Raw genomic sequence first — 17,762 nt, forward strand, 5'->3', positions numbered from 1 at the left:
GTGGGAGAGATAGAGGGGATGGTGGGACGAAGAAAGGGGTAAGAGTGTGTGTCTGCTATCTTTTTGTATGTGTGGGCACGTGCTTCGTGAACTCTGTCTGATACAGAGGTACTGATGGGAGAGGTGGAGTTGAAATATGACAGCTTTCACTTGCTGTGAAGCCTGCCCTCAGAGTAAGCCCTGCAAGAAAGAGAGATCACTCTCACTTTCTCTCAGTCCACACACACACATACACACACAGAGACACTCATACACAGGCTTAGATGGAACTTTGTTAAGATGTGATTAGACTGACTGTCAGTTGTGAGAGGTCCTATCAGGGTTCACTGCCTGCCAAGTGCACACAAACGACGGTCTTAGCCGGCCTGCCTGACACTTAGCTAGCGGAGAAATGTCTAAGCTGAAAATAACAGCCGACCCTGACTTACAACTGGACCGACAACAACTGGTGCTTTGCCAACTGGAAAACAGGAAACAGGAAAGAAATACCTGCATCACTCAGCCTGGGTAGCTTAAGTATTAAGAGAGACAGGCCTATTTTGGAGTTGACAGACCAAGGCAGGCATTTACTTTCGTGCAGTGTGCTCATTGTGTACCAGGTTCCAAAAAAGGTACACTTCTTTTTCTTTGGACAAGGTTTCTCATAGCGGCAGGTTGTTTCAGGAGACATGAAAACAGATGTGATGAATTTTAAACAAGGCCACAGCCATGCTAGTGGCTCACTGAGGCTCTAGCAAGGCACAGATGTGCTCCCAAAATGCTAGCATCAGCATCCTTATAAGCATTAGGCAACAATACTAAAATGCTAAACATTAAACTCAAAGTACAGCTTAATGTCAAAATCATGTGGTATTAAAGTTTTTGCCTAATAATGGATTTTTAAGGTTTGTCTGTTTTCCCTTTAATGTAGTCATTCCGATGGCTGTAATAGATATCCCCATCAGGTTGGCTGTTGCTGTTTTGTGCTTCTTAACTTCCCTGATAGAGCTGGAGTATACAAAGTTGCCATGACCCTTAGAGTCAAACTGCCACATTAATGGAAGCATATCAGGTTTAAGTTAACCAGATTTAATATTTCTGAGATCATTAAATTCATTAACAGATGTTACTGCTACTGCCAAATTTTAGTCAATCTGTCATCAGAGTTTACTATAAATAAAAACGTATTTTTATGGTGTAAAATTTGCACACTTGTCCTCCGTGGCTAAAATGCCAACATCTGGTTCCATTGCATTGATTGACAGGATGTAGCAGGTGAGCATTGTCAATTCCTGAAATTATCATTGTCAACAACCCCCTATAGGATGGGATTAATCAAACTTATTAATACTGACTTCTGGTATCTATAGATAGATATTAGAACATTTTTAGGAATATTGTCATATAATTCTCTGCAAACACTTTTTATCCAGCATACACTTAACTTGTTTAAGCTCTGAGTGCATCAGAAAAACTTGTCTGATTAAAGTGATGAATTATCTGTTTATATTTTGGGGAAGTTTTTAAGTTTTGATGTTGCAAGCACATTACCCAACAAATCCAAATTCAAGTGAGGATGCCAAATAAAGAGCTACTCCTCCATTTCTGCATTTTTATTTGAGTCGCAATCTCTTTATTTCTCCACGGCAGTAATGCCAAGGGTTGATGTGGCTCCCCATGCTAAGATAATCAAAATATGTCATTATGAACCAATATGGGCAGAGGAAATTGAGTCCCATCTGGAACTGAAAGCAGGATGGAGATATAGAAATTCTCACATCAGCTCAGCGGTAAAATTGCTGCCCCACTGCGATGTAGACATCACAGGCTGGCTTGTAGGGACATACATATGTATTGTACAAACACTCACCCTTTAAGACACAGGCACACACTTGTAAATGCATGAATCCAAGCAGCAAATGCAGGCATGCAGCTGGGAAACCATGTAACAAGGGTATGCATGCCCAAATTCCAAAAGCATGCTCTCACCCACACACTTCACAGTCAGCCTGATGCTCAGTGAACAAGTTAATTGTGTGTATGTTAGCCATCATATTTGTGTGTATGTGCATGTGCCCCAGCTTGTGGTGTCTGGCTCACAGCATGCCAGTAAACAGCATGCAGCCAAGACGATGTGAGGACTCCAGGCTTCATGATTCATGGAGACGGTTTGATTAAAGAGCAATCGCAGACCCCGCAGAGCGAGAAAGGGTGGCATAATCACTGTAATAAAAACATTGTTTAGTAGCATAAATCTCAGCATGCTTCTAGTTATGAAAGTTTTGAGAGGGGCAAAAAGTTATCAAATGTCTGAAGTTGCCAAGAGGCCAATAATAGTGAAAGCAGATTCCCACTGAGTGGCCAGACAAATAATGGGCATTAAGTGTCCAACTGGGCAATAATCACAGTGCTCATGGGGATAGAATGCAAGACAACACTAATGCCAAACGTTAAATGGTAAATGGTAAATGGCCTGTATTTATATAGCGCCTTACTAGTCCCTAAGGACCCCAAAGCGCTTTACATATCCAGTCATCCACCCATTCACACACACATTGACACACTGGTGATGGCAAGCTACATTGTAGCCACAGCCACCCTGGGGCGCACTGACAGAGGCGAGGCTGCCGGACACTGGCGCCACCGGGCCCTCTGACCACCACCAGTAGGCAACGGGTGAAGTGTCTTGCCCAAGGACACAACGACCGAGACTGTCCAAGCCAGGGCTCGAACCGGCAACCTTCCGATTACAAGGCGAACTCCCAACTCTTGAGCCACGATGGTTAAAGTTGCTTCATCAATTTTCTCACAACTAAAAATGATTAAATTAGCATATTTAGTGTGGAAACAGTTTTCTTTTGTGATGACATCAAAGGGTTGCTTTAATGTTTTTGTTTGCAGTCATGGTTCTGATAAGCTGAACATGGCTTACTCTGTACTTAAATTGACAGCCACCATTACCAACTAGCTAATAGTCAGGCACTTTAAGAGCCTTTTTTTTTTTCCAAAGGTAAAGACACATTGATTTACTTTCACTTTGCATGCATATTTGTTCCATTAACTTCAAGTTGCCTAAATATAAATTAAGACAGGTTTTAAAATGACAATATTATATGCTGCTTTTTACTGCTCTACTGGTCTCCTGTGTTTACCAGTTAGTTGCTAACCTTGCTAATTCTTTTATGTGGTCTTATGCAAAGTGAGAATAACAAGTTTTTTTTAGACTGATCAGAGAAGAGAAAGTGAATTGTAAAGATGTGGGGGAAATATAAAAAAAAACAAGAAGTTAAAATGCATCACATTTTTTCATTGGTTTGTCACTACAGGCAACAGTTTTATGTACGAAGAAAATTTTAGCCTGACTACAATTTCGTTTTTATACTGTATATTTATATACATCTATAAATACAGTATTACCTGAAGTCTCAAATTATTAGTCGTTTTCTTAAGGGGGTAAATCAAATAGCATAATAGGTGAGTTTGTAGACTATTTATACATTGATCAATCATGTTTGCAGATTCTTTTATTTAAAGAAATAGATATTGGTTTGTTTACGTCTTGATTTCATATTGGTTCAAGGGTGTTTTTGCTTTTCTTCCTTGATCTCTTTTAAGAAATTGTATTTATCGGTTGTTATAAATGTAGATATTGAGAGACCAGCCAGTAGCTAATATTGGATTGCCAATAAATCAGTCAGTCTATTTTACATTACTGTCTGCTTTTAGAGTTTGAGCCATTAAAATTCCCTTCAACCAAACTACTGCATATATGTTGTTTTTATGTTGTTTTGTGCCCCAATCAAAACAGAAATGAACACGAGTGCATCATCTCTTATCTCAAGCTCAACCTGCCACGTCTCTATATTTTGACCAGACTTCTGTGAAGAACACACCTACACTACTCTCTCTCAATAACCAAAACCCCTTGCTATCTAGACTGCACCCACGCTTACCGAGCAATCATCCTCTTCTCTCCCTCTTCACCCTCCTCTACTCTCCCCCAGGCTTGCAGACAGCCTTACTCATTATTCACCTCATTGTGGCTGTAATCGATAGAGAGAATGCAGTGAAGAAAAGAAAAGCAGATAGATGGTGAAGTTATTTACCATAAAGATAAAGCAGAGATTAAAAAAAAAATACAACCACTTACAACGCAGTTGAATAACATATTTTAGGTACACAGATACGGATGTTTAAATAGCACTGACATGAATGTGACGTGGTGCGATTCAGGAGTAGTAAACAGGACAAGTGGACATCATGTGAAGGAGAAGTGCAGTTCACCTGATTACTAACGCCCCATATAAAACTGAATCATGTGAATGCAAGGGTGACTGGCACAAAACACAAAAATAACATGTCCCAAATCCACTGTAAATCTCACAAAATGTAAAATCATATATTAGGACCCATAATAACTTAAACAAAGACATACGAAACCAGATGCCTTTAAATGCACAACATATAACTAATCACACTATTGTTCTTTCCTGTTGTCCTGATGGCTTTCTAGTTTCAGGGGTTTCAAGAGGAAAATACTCCACAAAATATCAAGATACATATATTTTACAACAAGTCTTCAGTTTGGATTTCACTGTCTTTCCAGTTTCAATGTGAGCATTGACCTGATGACACCACTTTGGCAGAAGAGCATCAGCAGCCACGTTGCCTTCTTGAACAAAGTCTGTGTATGTACTCTTTCACTTCTATACAAAATGCATTAGTCAAGTACTCCAGGAAGAAAACACACATTGCTGTGCACAGTCCTGTGTGTAGTGGGTATTTGCCCCTGAATGGTCTCCGTAGCAGCACTTTTGTTCGAGGCTGGCCGTTGTGGACTCAGAGGTGTCAGAGCTCTATGGCTTCTTGCTGGAGCAGGACTTGCAGCACTGCTCTCCATAGAACTTGTGGTTACAGACGCCGTGCTGAGGGACCAAGTGGCACCAGCTGAAGTGATCCACACAGTGTTCTTCTGAAGAGAAAACAAAAAGAAGCAATGCTATTATACATATTATAAGAATAAACATTAACTTGAAGATATGAGAATAAACAAAGCAAAGAAAGTAGCAAACCAGAAAACATTTGACTAAATTATTGCTAAACTTTTTTGTTTTTCAGTTCATTCAGTGACTAATTAGTTGAACACCAACACACACAGTGCTAATGTCAGCGTGTTAATATGCTCCCAATGGCAATACTAACATGCTGGTTTTAAGCTGTGTATAGGCCAGTGTTTAATGATGTTAATAACTGTTACACACTGGCCTGCTAATATAAATGGACTGATACTTATACAGTGCTTGTTATTGAAAGCCATTTACAAACACTCGTTCGTACAGCATTTAATTCTATGCCTTTAAGCACTTTTTAACTATCATGCACACAATCATACTCTGATGGATGCATCAGGGGCAATTTGGAGTTCACTATTTTGCTCAAGAACGCCTAAACTGGAGGAAATGAGGACTGCGCCACCAACCTTCCAATTAATAGTCCAAATGCTCTCTTCTCTGAGTCATCGCCACCGAAAAGGTGAGAAATGGTTCAGCTCCTTAACATGCAAAATACTAACAAACTGAAGTGTGCTACACATTAGTGTGTTGGCATGCTAACTAATTGGTTTGCCATATTACTTTGATACAGTATGATGCTAACTCTTGCAAACTCTTGGGCTGCTAGTCTTTGAATGAAATCTCAATAGTAAATCTCCTCCATGTCTGTAATTATATGGTCATCATTTAATGATGCTGAATAAATTTGTTCTTTGCTCCCTCGGAGAAATATACCTTTCAGTGCTGGTCCAGCAGCTGTGACCCGGCTGCTAGAGCGATGTGCTGGAGCCGGGGGAGCAGCCGGGCAGAACTGCGTGTTGCATGCCCTAGAAGTGACAGGCCTCTGGTGTGGCAGGCAGCCAGCTGCGGGGCGACCTTGTCGAAGACATTGGATGGATCGAGTCTGGACTCCTCCGCCACAGGACACAGAGCACTGAGACAAAGGCAGGAGAGAAGAGGCAGTGAGCCAAAAAGAAAAGAAACAAATGAGAAGAAGAGATACAAGAGGAAGCACAGTCATACAAATAAGAGGGGAAAAAGTTTGAGAGAGGAAAAGCAGCTGTAATAAAGGGATAAGGGGAGGGAGGGGAAAGAATGGAAGAAAACTCTACGCAGAGACAAAGAACAGATGAAGAAAACAAACAACCCTAACACCATGTACCTGCCCTGCAGCAGGTGTCAAGAGATATCTTCTCTGGTGGAATCATACAAGGATCACAAGCTTGAGATCAAGCAGAATAAGACCTGCACTATAAGAGGTTGCCCTTAAGACGTTTTGCATAATAGATGATGTAACACATAGTCGACACAACCGTACCCCAAAAGACTCTACATCTTTTGGCCTATCCCACATATCCACAGTTCCACTTCTGGCTAAGACCTCTGCTACATCTGTAAACTTACATCACCTACACTGTATAGTCTGCCACTTAGTTTTCTTGGGGGGGGGGGGGCACTTGAATGTGGTATTATGACAATTAGTAACAATTAATGATTTATGCAAAAGACTCAGACTGAAGAGAGTCTCTTAAACAAAAGCGAAAAAATGTCAATTCAGAGACAGTGAAATAGAAAATAAATCAATTTTTAGAGCTGGTGTACATATCACCCGAGTCTAGAGTGGTGTGTCCAACCCATTCATATTAGAGTGGACACAAGTTAAAGCAAGTTCAATCTGAAGCCCACTAAGCCATTTCAGTATACCTACTGCCAAGGCAGCATTCCATTTGATATCAGTGATTTGCATGGCAAGGACTGAACATGCTGGGTACTGTTAACAATAAAAGGCTGCTCTAGTCAATCATCTGTCACTTACAATGTGTGCAACTTATAAATCTTTACTGTGACAAGTACTGTGACAGAATAGTTCAAAAAGAATGAAATCAGGTTTTGAGCAGTTCTTACACTTTTTACATCAGTATCACATGCCTCATGACATAACCAATCAGAGTCCGACAATGGCAGTCCGTGTTTAGTCCGATTTAAGTGAAAACTGACCTAAGACCAACTCTGTGTGACAGTCGAGGGCTCAGGATGTGTTGCTGATGTGAGCTGACCCATAGAGGCAGTAGTGCAACATGGGTCAGTCTGAATAAACTTTAAAGGTAGATAAAATAACATTTCTTGACACGATGTTTAACAAATGGATATGAAGTGTCCCTTTTTATATTTTTAGCAGTGTAACTTTAACACATCAAAGCTGTAATCATACTGTGTCATATAAGGTAGAAAATCTTCAAACTGTGAGATTTTCAGCTTGAACACACAAGTATCCGTAAAATCTTTTGATGTAGATAGCATTTAACCAAAGCACAAGAAAATCTACCTGCTGCCAGGGAGAGGCGTACCAGCCTAAGACCACTACGCTTGAGGTCGTTCTTCCAGGGACCACCCGAGGGAGCTCTGGGCATGGACCTCGGTTGCATCCTTGCTGAAGATCCACCAAAGGTTTGGCTATATTCCTGCACCTCCGTATAGTAAACGCCACATACCTGTGCAACGAGAGGACAGGCTATCTGCTCAAAATGACTATTCCTACAGAGCTTCTCATTTGAAAAACATTGAAATTCTGACTCAGATGATAGTAAACAGATGGCACAGTGGGGTCTCAAGTATCTGTGCAGATCTATTAAAGTATGAGGGATGTCTTAGTGTGTAGTTGAAGGCACATACCCTCCCTGTGAGTCTCTCTCCCCACAGTGAAGCTCTCTTTTCTGGATGCCTGAGCCACACGACCTGGAGCACTGAAACAGAGTGCAAGCAGGAGGGACAGCTTTAGAAAATGAACTCTGTGAGTGGTTGTAAGTGATGGGATGGTTCCTGTAGTTACAGACACCGCAAGCTCATTTACTGTTGTAGTTAAGGAGCAAAAAAAAAAAAAAAAGAAAACCCTGATATGCTTTACTGTGTATTTTTCAGTCATTATATATGATGAGCAGACAGTTTGTGTCACCTGTGTGTTTTATCAGCCCGACTTTCTGCTACAACAGGTAAAAATATGACCATCTTTGGCACAAATGCAGAAAAAAAATCCTATCTGAACTGACTTCCACAGATTCACCTGGGTGAAACTTCTCAGTATTAGTATCGAGTGAGCCAACACATTTGATCTGTCACAAAGTAGCAACCGCTGCTAATCATTATCCATTTCAGAAGCATGGGACCCCATTAACCACCTATCATTCACACTCATGGCTCCAAGTGTATAGCAAAACAAATATTTACTAACAACTAAGTACTTTCAATGGGGCAAATAAAAGTCACATCACGCAAAGTTTAGTCGAGCAGAAACAATCTATAACATTTCTGACTATACATGTTATACATTTCCAAAACTGCACTTCCTAAGGCTACGGTGGGCAATTTGAACATGCCAGGCAGACACCCTGTTAATGGCTAGAAAAGGTTCAGGGCCTACAAGGTTCAGTACACTGAAGGCTTGAAGAGCAACAGGGAGGATGAAAAAGAGGTTGGAGCTAGATGAGAAGAATATGTGCACAAAAGAGGAGCTTGAAGTTTTTTGGTTTTGAAAAATGAGACTCGTTTTGCTGTCATTTGTGGTCACACTGCTTCTGTCCTTCTGCGCTCACTCACTTTCTCTCTCTTTCACTCTCAGCTTATTTGGCTGTGAGCGGGACCCAGGCAGCTCCCTCTCACACAGCCACAGAGAAGCAGAGTGAAGTGCAAGAGGCTCGAGTATCTCACTAACACAGCCAAGATTTTTCACAGATGTTTGTTTTTTTCACTGCAATTATTAAGTTAACGTTGCTATTTGTAAAAAGAATGCAAAAAAGGGCTTCAGGTGTAGATAATTATTGTACTGTTTTCTTCATCTCTCAATATTCAAACATCATCTTTCAGCTGCGCTCACCACAGCAGATCGTAAAATATTAATTAGGTCACCTACTGTAATTTGCGCATTGGTAGTATGTACTGATAATGTGTGAAATGAAATGAATTATAAACACTACGGTTAGTTTAATTCCCTGATTTTGGTTGTTGGTAGTTTCTTTGCAGAAATGCATCTTCCACAGGTCACAAAAAGTTAGATGTTCAGTTTTGTAAAATATATAGAGTTACTTATTTCCCCCAACCTGCCTCCTCTACTCCCAGTTCAATTTGTTTGTGCCAGTATTATTTTCAACAAGCGCAGTGCGGGGAAATGAAGCAGAGGAGTAATGATAGTTCCAGATGAAACATGTTGCATTTCATTCTGGTCTATTGAGGCTGCTGGCTGTGAAACTGCTTTCTCTGTTCTATGATAGATTTCTCCCTGTATGATTGTTAAGTGTTTTTGAAAAATGGGCAAGCTAGAAAGAGGGCTTTGTATTCTTTATTCTGAGGGTCCAACATCAAAAAAAAGAATGTTTATTCCTGATGTTTTATATAGTTTCAGGACACTACTTTTTCATCTGTCGCACTGTACTGAGACAGACACACCAATAAGCAACAAACTGACCCACAAATAGAAATGCCTCACTGCGGATCTGAACTCAAAATTCAGTTCACTTCCATTTTTCTTGAGTTTCATGAGTCCTTTTTTCTTACCTCTCCCCAAGGAGTGGGGATCCACTGAAGCCTCTCATTCTTAGGGCAACGCCGCAGGACGCAGGTCTCTTGGGCTTTGGGTCTGTGGTGCTGTCTGCACATGCTGTCGGGCACCACCACAGCTTTGGCCCCTGGATCGGTGCTGCGGCAAAACACGGTCCGCTTCCTCAGGCCACGGCCGCAGGTCTTGGAGCACTGAACACGGACAAGTAGGAAGTAAAAGTCATTGTGGAGCAAAAGTCAAAACTACAGATGATCCTTGGGATATTAATGATTCACTAAGCAAAGGTTTAATGGCCATACACAGATTACTTGTACGCACATACACTGTAACTTATAGTCTTATGATTGGTTTAACCTTCAGCTTCCATCACATTTAAACATTAGGCCATATTAACAGCAGTTAAATCCTTGGCACAGACACTGTTAATGCATTCCTAATTCACCACATGGTGGATAAGCAAACAGAAGGTCACTGGTTTGATGGCAGCACATTATGGCCTGTCATTAAACACAATAAACCAATAACTCTGGGATGAATGTGACCCCAACTCATCAAAGTCCTCACTAACAGCAGACATTGGTTCTGTAAACTCCATGTGAACTGCAGAGAGATGGACAGCAGAGTCGAACTGCCCCACTGGGACTGAGGAGCACAGCCATCAGGGCAGATTATCTGAACACACCGCATTAATTTATTAGAGAACAGACACACACATCTGAGCATCTACACTCACAACTACACACATCCCAGTTGTCCTCTTGTCACTAAAAGCTCCGATTGATCTTTTCAGGGACGCTGGCCTTGTCTCTGCCTGACCGCAAACTGAACTCAGGCTGCTGTTACAAAATAGTGCAAACACACAATTTGAGTGTCCCGAAGAATGATGGCTGAATGGCAGCTGAATGTCCGGACTGCACAGGTCACATCAGCTAAACAACCTGGAACAGTTTACAAAGTATCAGATGTGCTGCCAGGCTATTAATATTGTATACAGGGATATGAGCACTGAAAGGCTCAGTCTATTATGTGATGCACTGTAGATAAAGAGGAACCAGCCAAATCCATCAACTAGCCAGATCATTAAACAATGTAATCAAGACCATGCTTTGCAAAGAAACAAAACAGTTCTGTGCAGCGAATAACTACTCATTGCTTATAAAAGAGTTGACTCCACCTTATGTAGCTGTGTCGTTATTTAAGCATGTGCTATGTTACTAGATGGATACAGTTAGTTCTTAAATAGATATGTCAAACAACACAAAGGACTTAATTTTGACAGGAGGTGAAATATAGAAAAGGGTAAGAATTTGTTTTAATCTGAATTTTTTTAAAACTTTAATGTTCCTGACAAGTGATCTTTCTTTACTAGTAAAGACTATTACATTGTGTAATTTATCTCGTACTGTGTTCCACAAATCCAGAACTTCCTATAAATAGGAAAATAATCTTAATGGGACCCACCTATCTAAATAAAGGCAAAAAAATCCAACAGAGGGCAGCAGAGCATTTGTTTGAGCTTGAGTGAAACAACTGACAGCTTGAAAAGGAAACTCAGTGTATGAGTGAATATGTACCTTCCTAGACACAGACAGGGTTCTGTCAGGCAGAGACATACCAGTGTGCATTGACCACACACTGGTGATGCTTTACTTGCACTTAAGGAAAATAAATTAGCTATGACAGATATCCCTCATAACCTCTAACCCTTTTAGTAAAAAAATAATGACTTAACAATAGAGTAGGCAAAGACTGGGTATTGACACCTATGAGTGAAATAAACTCATTTTTTAACCAAAATTTATAAAACAATACCTAAAGCCTTTTTCATGGTGGGAAATGCACAGGAGTAAATAAAATGTCAGATCGTCTTGGTATAATAATAATGGATTTGATTTATATAGCGCTTTTCAAGGCACCCAAAGCGCTTTACAATGCCACTATTCATTCACTCTCACATTCACACACTGGTGGAGGCAAGCTACGGTTGTAGCCACAGCTGCCCTGGGGCAGACTGACAGAAGCGAGGCTGCCATATCACGCCATCGGCCCCTCTGGCTAACACCAGTAGGGTAACGTGTCTTGCCCAAGGACACAACGACCAGAGAGCCCGGGGATCGAACCGGCGACCTTCCGGTTACAGATACGCTTCCCAACCCCCTGAGCCACGGTCGCTCTTAATGTGTGTAGAAAAAAGTGTTCAATATTTTGCTAAGAGCTTTCTGAAGCTGTGCAGTGCTACTGTGTTCTAAATGTGATCAGTGTAATGCCATGGAGAGCACAACAGTTTAATTCTTGAGTTTAACATGTTTGCGTACGGACATTTGCTAAGTGTTAACATTGAGTTTGTTAATGGCACTAGATTGACTGTTAGGTGAAGGGTCAGCAGAGTTATTGCAGACTACCCTATGGGGAACATGAATAACAGTAACTAGTGTCACAGAAATCCATTTAGTAGTTGCCAAAATATTTTCCTTAAACCATGAATATAAACCTCATGTGGCAATAAAGGAAAAGGTAGAGGTTCCCAAAGTCATTAGGATTTGACTTGCAGGGATCGTAAATGTCAGTACAAAACTTCATAGCGATTCATCCTAGGTCAACGTGGACTGTCAAAGTTAAAAGCTACGCTGCTCTTGTGGTTTTGGAATGTTGCTACAAACCCACCTGTGACCAAGATCCAGTGCTCCATTCTGGCGGGCAGGACTGGGTGTGGCAGGGCTGGACTTGGGCCGGAGAGATTACAGGGCAGAAGGAGTGCGCCACCACCTCCTCCCGTTGGTAGGTTACCTTCCTCATGCAGCGCAGTGTCCTGGTTTGTTGACCGCCACCACATGACCGACTGCAAGCACCCCAGTCTCCTGGTGCCCAACTGTGCCAAGAGAGCAGAGGAGATTTAAGAAAACATGGAAGGTTTGCCTCAGTCACTGCTCAAATACAGAAATTGAGTTTTATTTAATTGCATCTTACTTTAGTGCCATTCAGCACAGTTGTCTCACAGAGCTGCATATTCCAAGTTCAAGACCTTACAATATCATAGAAACTGACAATCCCACTCTGTGCTTTTCCCAAGTGCATGAGTGGGAAAGAAAAACTTCCTTTTTACCAATAAACCTCAATTACCCACTGAAATACAAGCTGTCATCGCACCAAACATCTCTGAAAAGTTCTTATTGTTGTGCTTTGTAAAACAGCCCTTTCTACCCTGGTTAAATTAAAAAAATGAATTCATTAAGTTAGATTCTTGGCTCAGAGCTGGTTATCAGCAATAAAAGAAAAGACAGAATATATCTTCATGTCTCTGCAGTTCGATCAATCTCCATATTTATCATTGTATATGAAACTAAACAGGAAAACCATTTCTATACCTGACTCTTAATGACAGCTTTTTCAAGTTCCTCAAGGCCAACCACAACATGCAACACTTTTTCTTCCCCTTTGGTTTGTTTGGCTCATTTATTTCTCTTTCACCTGTTCACTCTGCCCTCATCTTCTTACTTCTAATCTCTTCGCTCTTTGTCCTTTTGAAATCCTGCTTCACCACTGATGAAAAGCCTCCTGTTATGTCTAAAATAGTTTCTGTCTTGGCATCAGGGCTGTAGGGGGAGATTTCACCAAATGAGTGGTCTGACAACCACAGGCTTAGAAGAGGGAGATGGAGGGATGGGCAGATGGCGCTGTCCAGTTCTGAGAGAACACGCTACCACAGGGACCATTCCTCCATACCACCGACCTGCTTCAGGGGAAGAAAAATGCTTTCATTTTTGTTCAAATGCCACAGGCAAATGAAGCTGCGGGACTAAACTACAATTTGGAAATGGGATAGATGTCAACCAGTGGGACCCAAAAGGAATGGTTTGGGATTTTTTGGCTTGTGGACTGTTTTGCTTTTTCCCCTGCTGTTTTTCCTGGCTTATAAATAACAATATATCATTGGGGGAAAGTGGCTGAAGAGCCACTCCGCTTCACTGCAAACCACCACTGACCTAGCTGTAATTTGTATCTCTAAAATGTTTCATTACCTGAGGTAAGAACAGCACATTGCTGCAAAGGAGGTTCTGAAAAGCTCGACTGTATATTTTCTGGTACTTGCATGGCTGCAGACCAGGTACCACCAGTGAATGGAACTATTCTAATTCTAATATTGGAGCCGTGTGGTTTTCTTAAGATCCTAAGCATAATTATATACCACAATCCAACCTTCTTTAACAAGCTGCTTGTCTGGTTTGCATTTCCCACACATGTCCAGTCCTTTAGCAAATGCATTTACTGTGTCCTTTGTCTCTTCACAAACATTCAGTGAGCTCTAGAAGCTGTTGCAAGTTGAAAAGAGTAATAAGATAAAGGTGCTCTTTTCATGTTGAAGTTATTTTACTCTTAACTTTGCAGTATAGATCCTAAAAAGTGGTAAATATGCCTGGTACATAGATCGTTTGAACTGATTTGTTGGCACTTACAAAACTGATGTTCATGCTGAGTTAAATATCTTTAAAGGAGGATTCTCTTCCTAATTTCAAGCTAGCCCAAATGTTTGAACTGACTTATTAAAATTCTCCTTCCGTCCCCATGTTATGGGAACCTGCTGCAACATCACAGTCCAGCATCCCCGCAAAGTAGAGAGAGAACAGGTCTAAAGCAAAAGAAAGGGAGTAGATAAGAGTGAACGGGTGAAGCTGTGTGTGTATTTTATGTGAGGCTGTGAGCGTTGGGCTTGGGGTGGGGGTTGACTGGCTCTGCATGGCTAGACTGGCCTGGCCCCATGGGAATCCTTCCATCTCTGCACAATAAAACATGGATAGGCCTGTCAGCACCCGAGATACATGTCACAGAGATAAACAGGCACTTTCACATTACCCCTCCTTCCACACACACACACACACACACACACACACACACACACACACACACACACACACACACACACACACACACACACCCAAACACTGATGTTCACTCACATAGTACACATGCATCCACTTCATTGTCAATTTTTCTTTTCTCTGCTGGGCTCTTGAATGCGTGCCCATACATCCTGGAGGTCTTAATGCAGTCATTAAAGCTTTCATGCTGCTCACTCAACTCAACTTGCTTCCTGTGTAGCATCCATAAATTGGCCCATACTCACAACCATCTGAGAAAAACTGTCAGCTACTGTAGAAAATAGAATCCATGGGTGTCAAGCTTATTTATTTCCCTGCATGGACAGTAATTATTTATACCATTTTCTGCGCTAAGCAAAAAGAGGCGGATGGGACACGCAACAAGGCTGTTTAATAGCTTTCACCGAGATAGCAGAAATGGTATGCCCAAGATTAGGAGCAGGAAATGTCCTCTCGGGTGGTGGGAAACTTAGTAAGAAACAGAGGCTGTATGCTGGAGGTGTAACTGATAGCTGTCTGGCTTATTCAACTCCTGACACAGGAGAAAGTTCAGTCTGGACTTGTTGTAGCATGGCTAATAGTGAACAAAATAACAACATCATTAAGATCAGAGAAGCAGCTTATATTTCTACTTTTAAAGCACGGTTTGGACCAGAAATACATGATTCCAGCATTATGCATTTGGAAAAGGAACTATAAGAATGCATGCTGCCTTTCTATGTTGGCATGTTGCTTTTCTCTGTGTGTGTGTTTGCATGTGCATGAGTGAGTACTCTCTCTGAACCTAAGACACAGTTTCTTGCCTGTTCTTTGGAGCAATGCTGTAAATCAAGCTAGCTCAATTTCCCCGAGCCAAAGCCCTACATACTGTAGAAGAGGGGCCATTTATTCAGCGCTGTTTCAACTTGTTACTCCACTGAACTATCTCCTGTTTTCCTCCTTTGCTTGCTGCATTGGTCCCAAAATGCACTGTCTCCTTTAAAAATGCATGCCATTAGGCTCAGTGTCTAGACCAAGGAGATAAAACACAGCCATGGTTTTGCTACTGAGAAATGCAGGAAGCTTTGGGCTGAGTATATATGAGAGGGTATGCACAGAAATCAGCAGTCGTTCAGAGCCAGCTTTGATGTCTTCTTCCTGCTCTTTAGCCTTGCTTTTCTTTATTTTTTCATCTCAACCCCAATGTTTCCTTTTTAGTTAAATCATTGCCTAAAATTTGTTTCTTTTTTTTGCATTTGCATAATTTGATATTTAGCCTAAAATGTCACAATCCATATTAAAAATCTAAAGAGTTTGCATTCTAAGATGTTGGTTGCTTTTAACTACATTTCCACAATGAAGCCCTCTCTTTTTGTTATTTCACTACAAACACTGACAGAAATATGGACATGACCTCTGTGACTTCAGCGGTAGATTCAGCTCAGATGAAGCATGAGCTCGGAAAGTTTCTTTCTAGTGATCAAAAACAATGTAGCATTTTTTCTCATATTTTGCATTTTTAGGTCTCAGGATCATTAACGGGTTAAAAGGCCATGTTAAAATTGTTTAAACTAAATGGTCTAAATGAAAGAATGAAAATCATCAGGGCATACATGTAGACAAGAGATCAGTTACCAACACTTGACACTCACATGGAGACACAGCTGGAGAAAACACTTCAAGGCAACAAAGACTTATCCAAAAGAGCACAAGATGCAGTGGGCTTTCATGTGTTTTCTCAAAAAAAAAAAAAAAAAAGTGGGCCAAGAAAAGACGAGGATAGTGACAAGAAGAACACAGGCTGAGCGGAGTGCTGGCTAGCCACAGCAAATAGACCACAGGCAACCTCTAGACAGCTCAACCACAGTATTTTTGTGTGTGTGTGTGTGTGTGTGTGTGTGTGTGTGTGTGTGTGTGTGTGTGTGTGTGTGTGTGTGTGCGCACCTATTAAAAAAAAAAAAAAAAACCAGCGCCCTAGGTTCCTGAAAATTTGGCAGCATAAAGACACATGCCACATATCCCACAGCCAACTGTACACATAGAAATTCTTTGACCCACACACACTTACTATGCAGGGCAAGGCTGCGTATTGCAGAGATGGGAGCCCAGTGCAGGCCTGGTGTGGGGATTACACATGCTGGAGTTGACCTGAGCCTTCTGGTCCTGCAAACAGATAGCCTTGGTTGAGATACGACCTGATGGAGAGACAGGGAGAGAGAAGCAGAGAAATCGTAATGTGTTTCTTTCAGGTAATTAAGGATCTTTATTTTTCATCCCTGCAATGTGGATGCATTTAAAGTCAAATTTTAATTTTCTAACTGTCATGAATCAACACAAAAAATATGTCTAGAGGTCTGCCGGCTGTCGCAGCACCTAGAGGCATGGCAAATGAAACTACATGTACCTTAAACACAACAGCTATTCACTAACAAGTAAGCTGGATAGTAGCTGTGAGTCTTTCAGGAGAAAGTCTGACAAAGGTGCTTTTCATTAACCTTAGCACATTTCCTGGAACACTGTTCATCAGGGTATTATACACAACACAAAAACAGCCACACACAGAAAAATCAGACCTATAAACACACACACACAACTTTTCCTTATCACTTTTAGTACATCTGCACATATTTCTGCCTCTCTTTTATTGTAAGCAACTTAGATTCTGTTGCTATGCCATTCAGGCTTTTCATCAGGGGCTGATTTGATGCATTCCAAATCCTGAGCAGATTTTAAAACGCTGGGGATTTTGTTTCAAATTGAGATGTTAAAAGAAGTCTTCTTAGTTTATTTGCTATTTAATTGATGATCAATTCCATCAATTCCAAGTTTGAAGTCTTTGCTGCTACATTGTCAATTAAAGTAATAGCTTGATTTGACTGTTGCAGTTCAGTGGTGGATTTTGGCAAATGTTAATTTAATTTACTTATCCTGTGTACAGAACTCCTCTAGTTTTATCCAGGCATCAACAGATGGACATACAAATAAAAACTGCCTCACCTCCGGCACAGGGAGCAGAGCAATCCGAGCGCACCACACCCCAGCTGTAATCAGGCTTCCTCTCAGTGCGAGGCAAAGTGTACTCCCATACCACACCCGGGTTCTTTCCCTGCAGAAGGATCTATCAGACAAGAAAACATTCAGTCAAAAAAGGTGACAGCTGTGTAGAGAAAGTTTATCTTTTAACCTTTATTTATCAAACTGTAAGTCATCCACCAGGCTACAGCTGCGTTTCCCAGCTGCTCAAGGGAGTGACACTAGCAACCTTTAGATCCTTCCTCAAAGCTCTAAGCCGCCCTTTGTAGCTTAATTTAGAGAATATAGCAT

At 41.2% G+C, this 17,762-nt stretch overlaps 1 protein-coding gene across 3 annotated transcripts in view; it reads right to left on the minus strand.

The window, feature by feature from the left end:
• Positions 1-4,067: 4,067 nt before the first annotated feature.
• adamts18 (ADAM metallopeptidase with thrombospondin type 1 motif, 18) overlaps positions 4,068-17,762 on the minus strand; it is a 53,789-nt gene continuing 40,094 nt past the window's right edge. For 2 of the 3 annotated variants that reach the window (XM_085291900.1, XM_085292070.1), the window contains 8 exons: positions 17,436-17,556; positions 16,507-16,633; positions 12,247-12,451; positions 9,579-9,773; positions 7,704-7,774; positions 7,357-7,522; positions 5,766-5,964; positions 4,068-4,951 (listed from right to left, as the gene is read on the minus strand). In XM_085291900.1, the coding sequence (XP_085148026.1) occupies positions 4,836-4,951; positions 5,766-5,964; positions 7,357-7,522; positions 7,704-7,774; positions 9,579-9,773; positions 12,247-12,451; positions 16,507-16,633; positions 17,436-17,556 (1,200 nt within the window). In that variant the 3' untranslated portion in view covers positions 4,068-4,835. The remainder of the gene's footprint in view (positions 4,952-5,765; positions 5,965-7,356; positions 7,523-7,703; positions 7,775-9,578; positions 9,774-12,246; positions 12,452-16,506; positions 16,634-17,435; positions 17,557-17,762) is intronic. The other variant, XM_085291985.1, reaches the window with a different exon arrangement.

Source organism: Mchenga conophoros, linkage group LG1, assembly GCF_057382185.1.
Source record: "Mchenga conophoros isolate Kocher_MC1m ecotype Shallow Benthic linkage group LG1, M_conophoros_male_GT1.1, whole genome shotgun sequence".
NCBI classification, from domain to species: Eukaryota; Metazoa; Chordata; class Actinopteri; order Cichliformes; family Cichlidae; genus Mchenga; species Mchenga conophoros.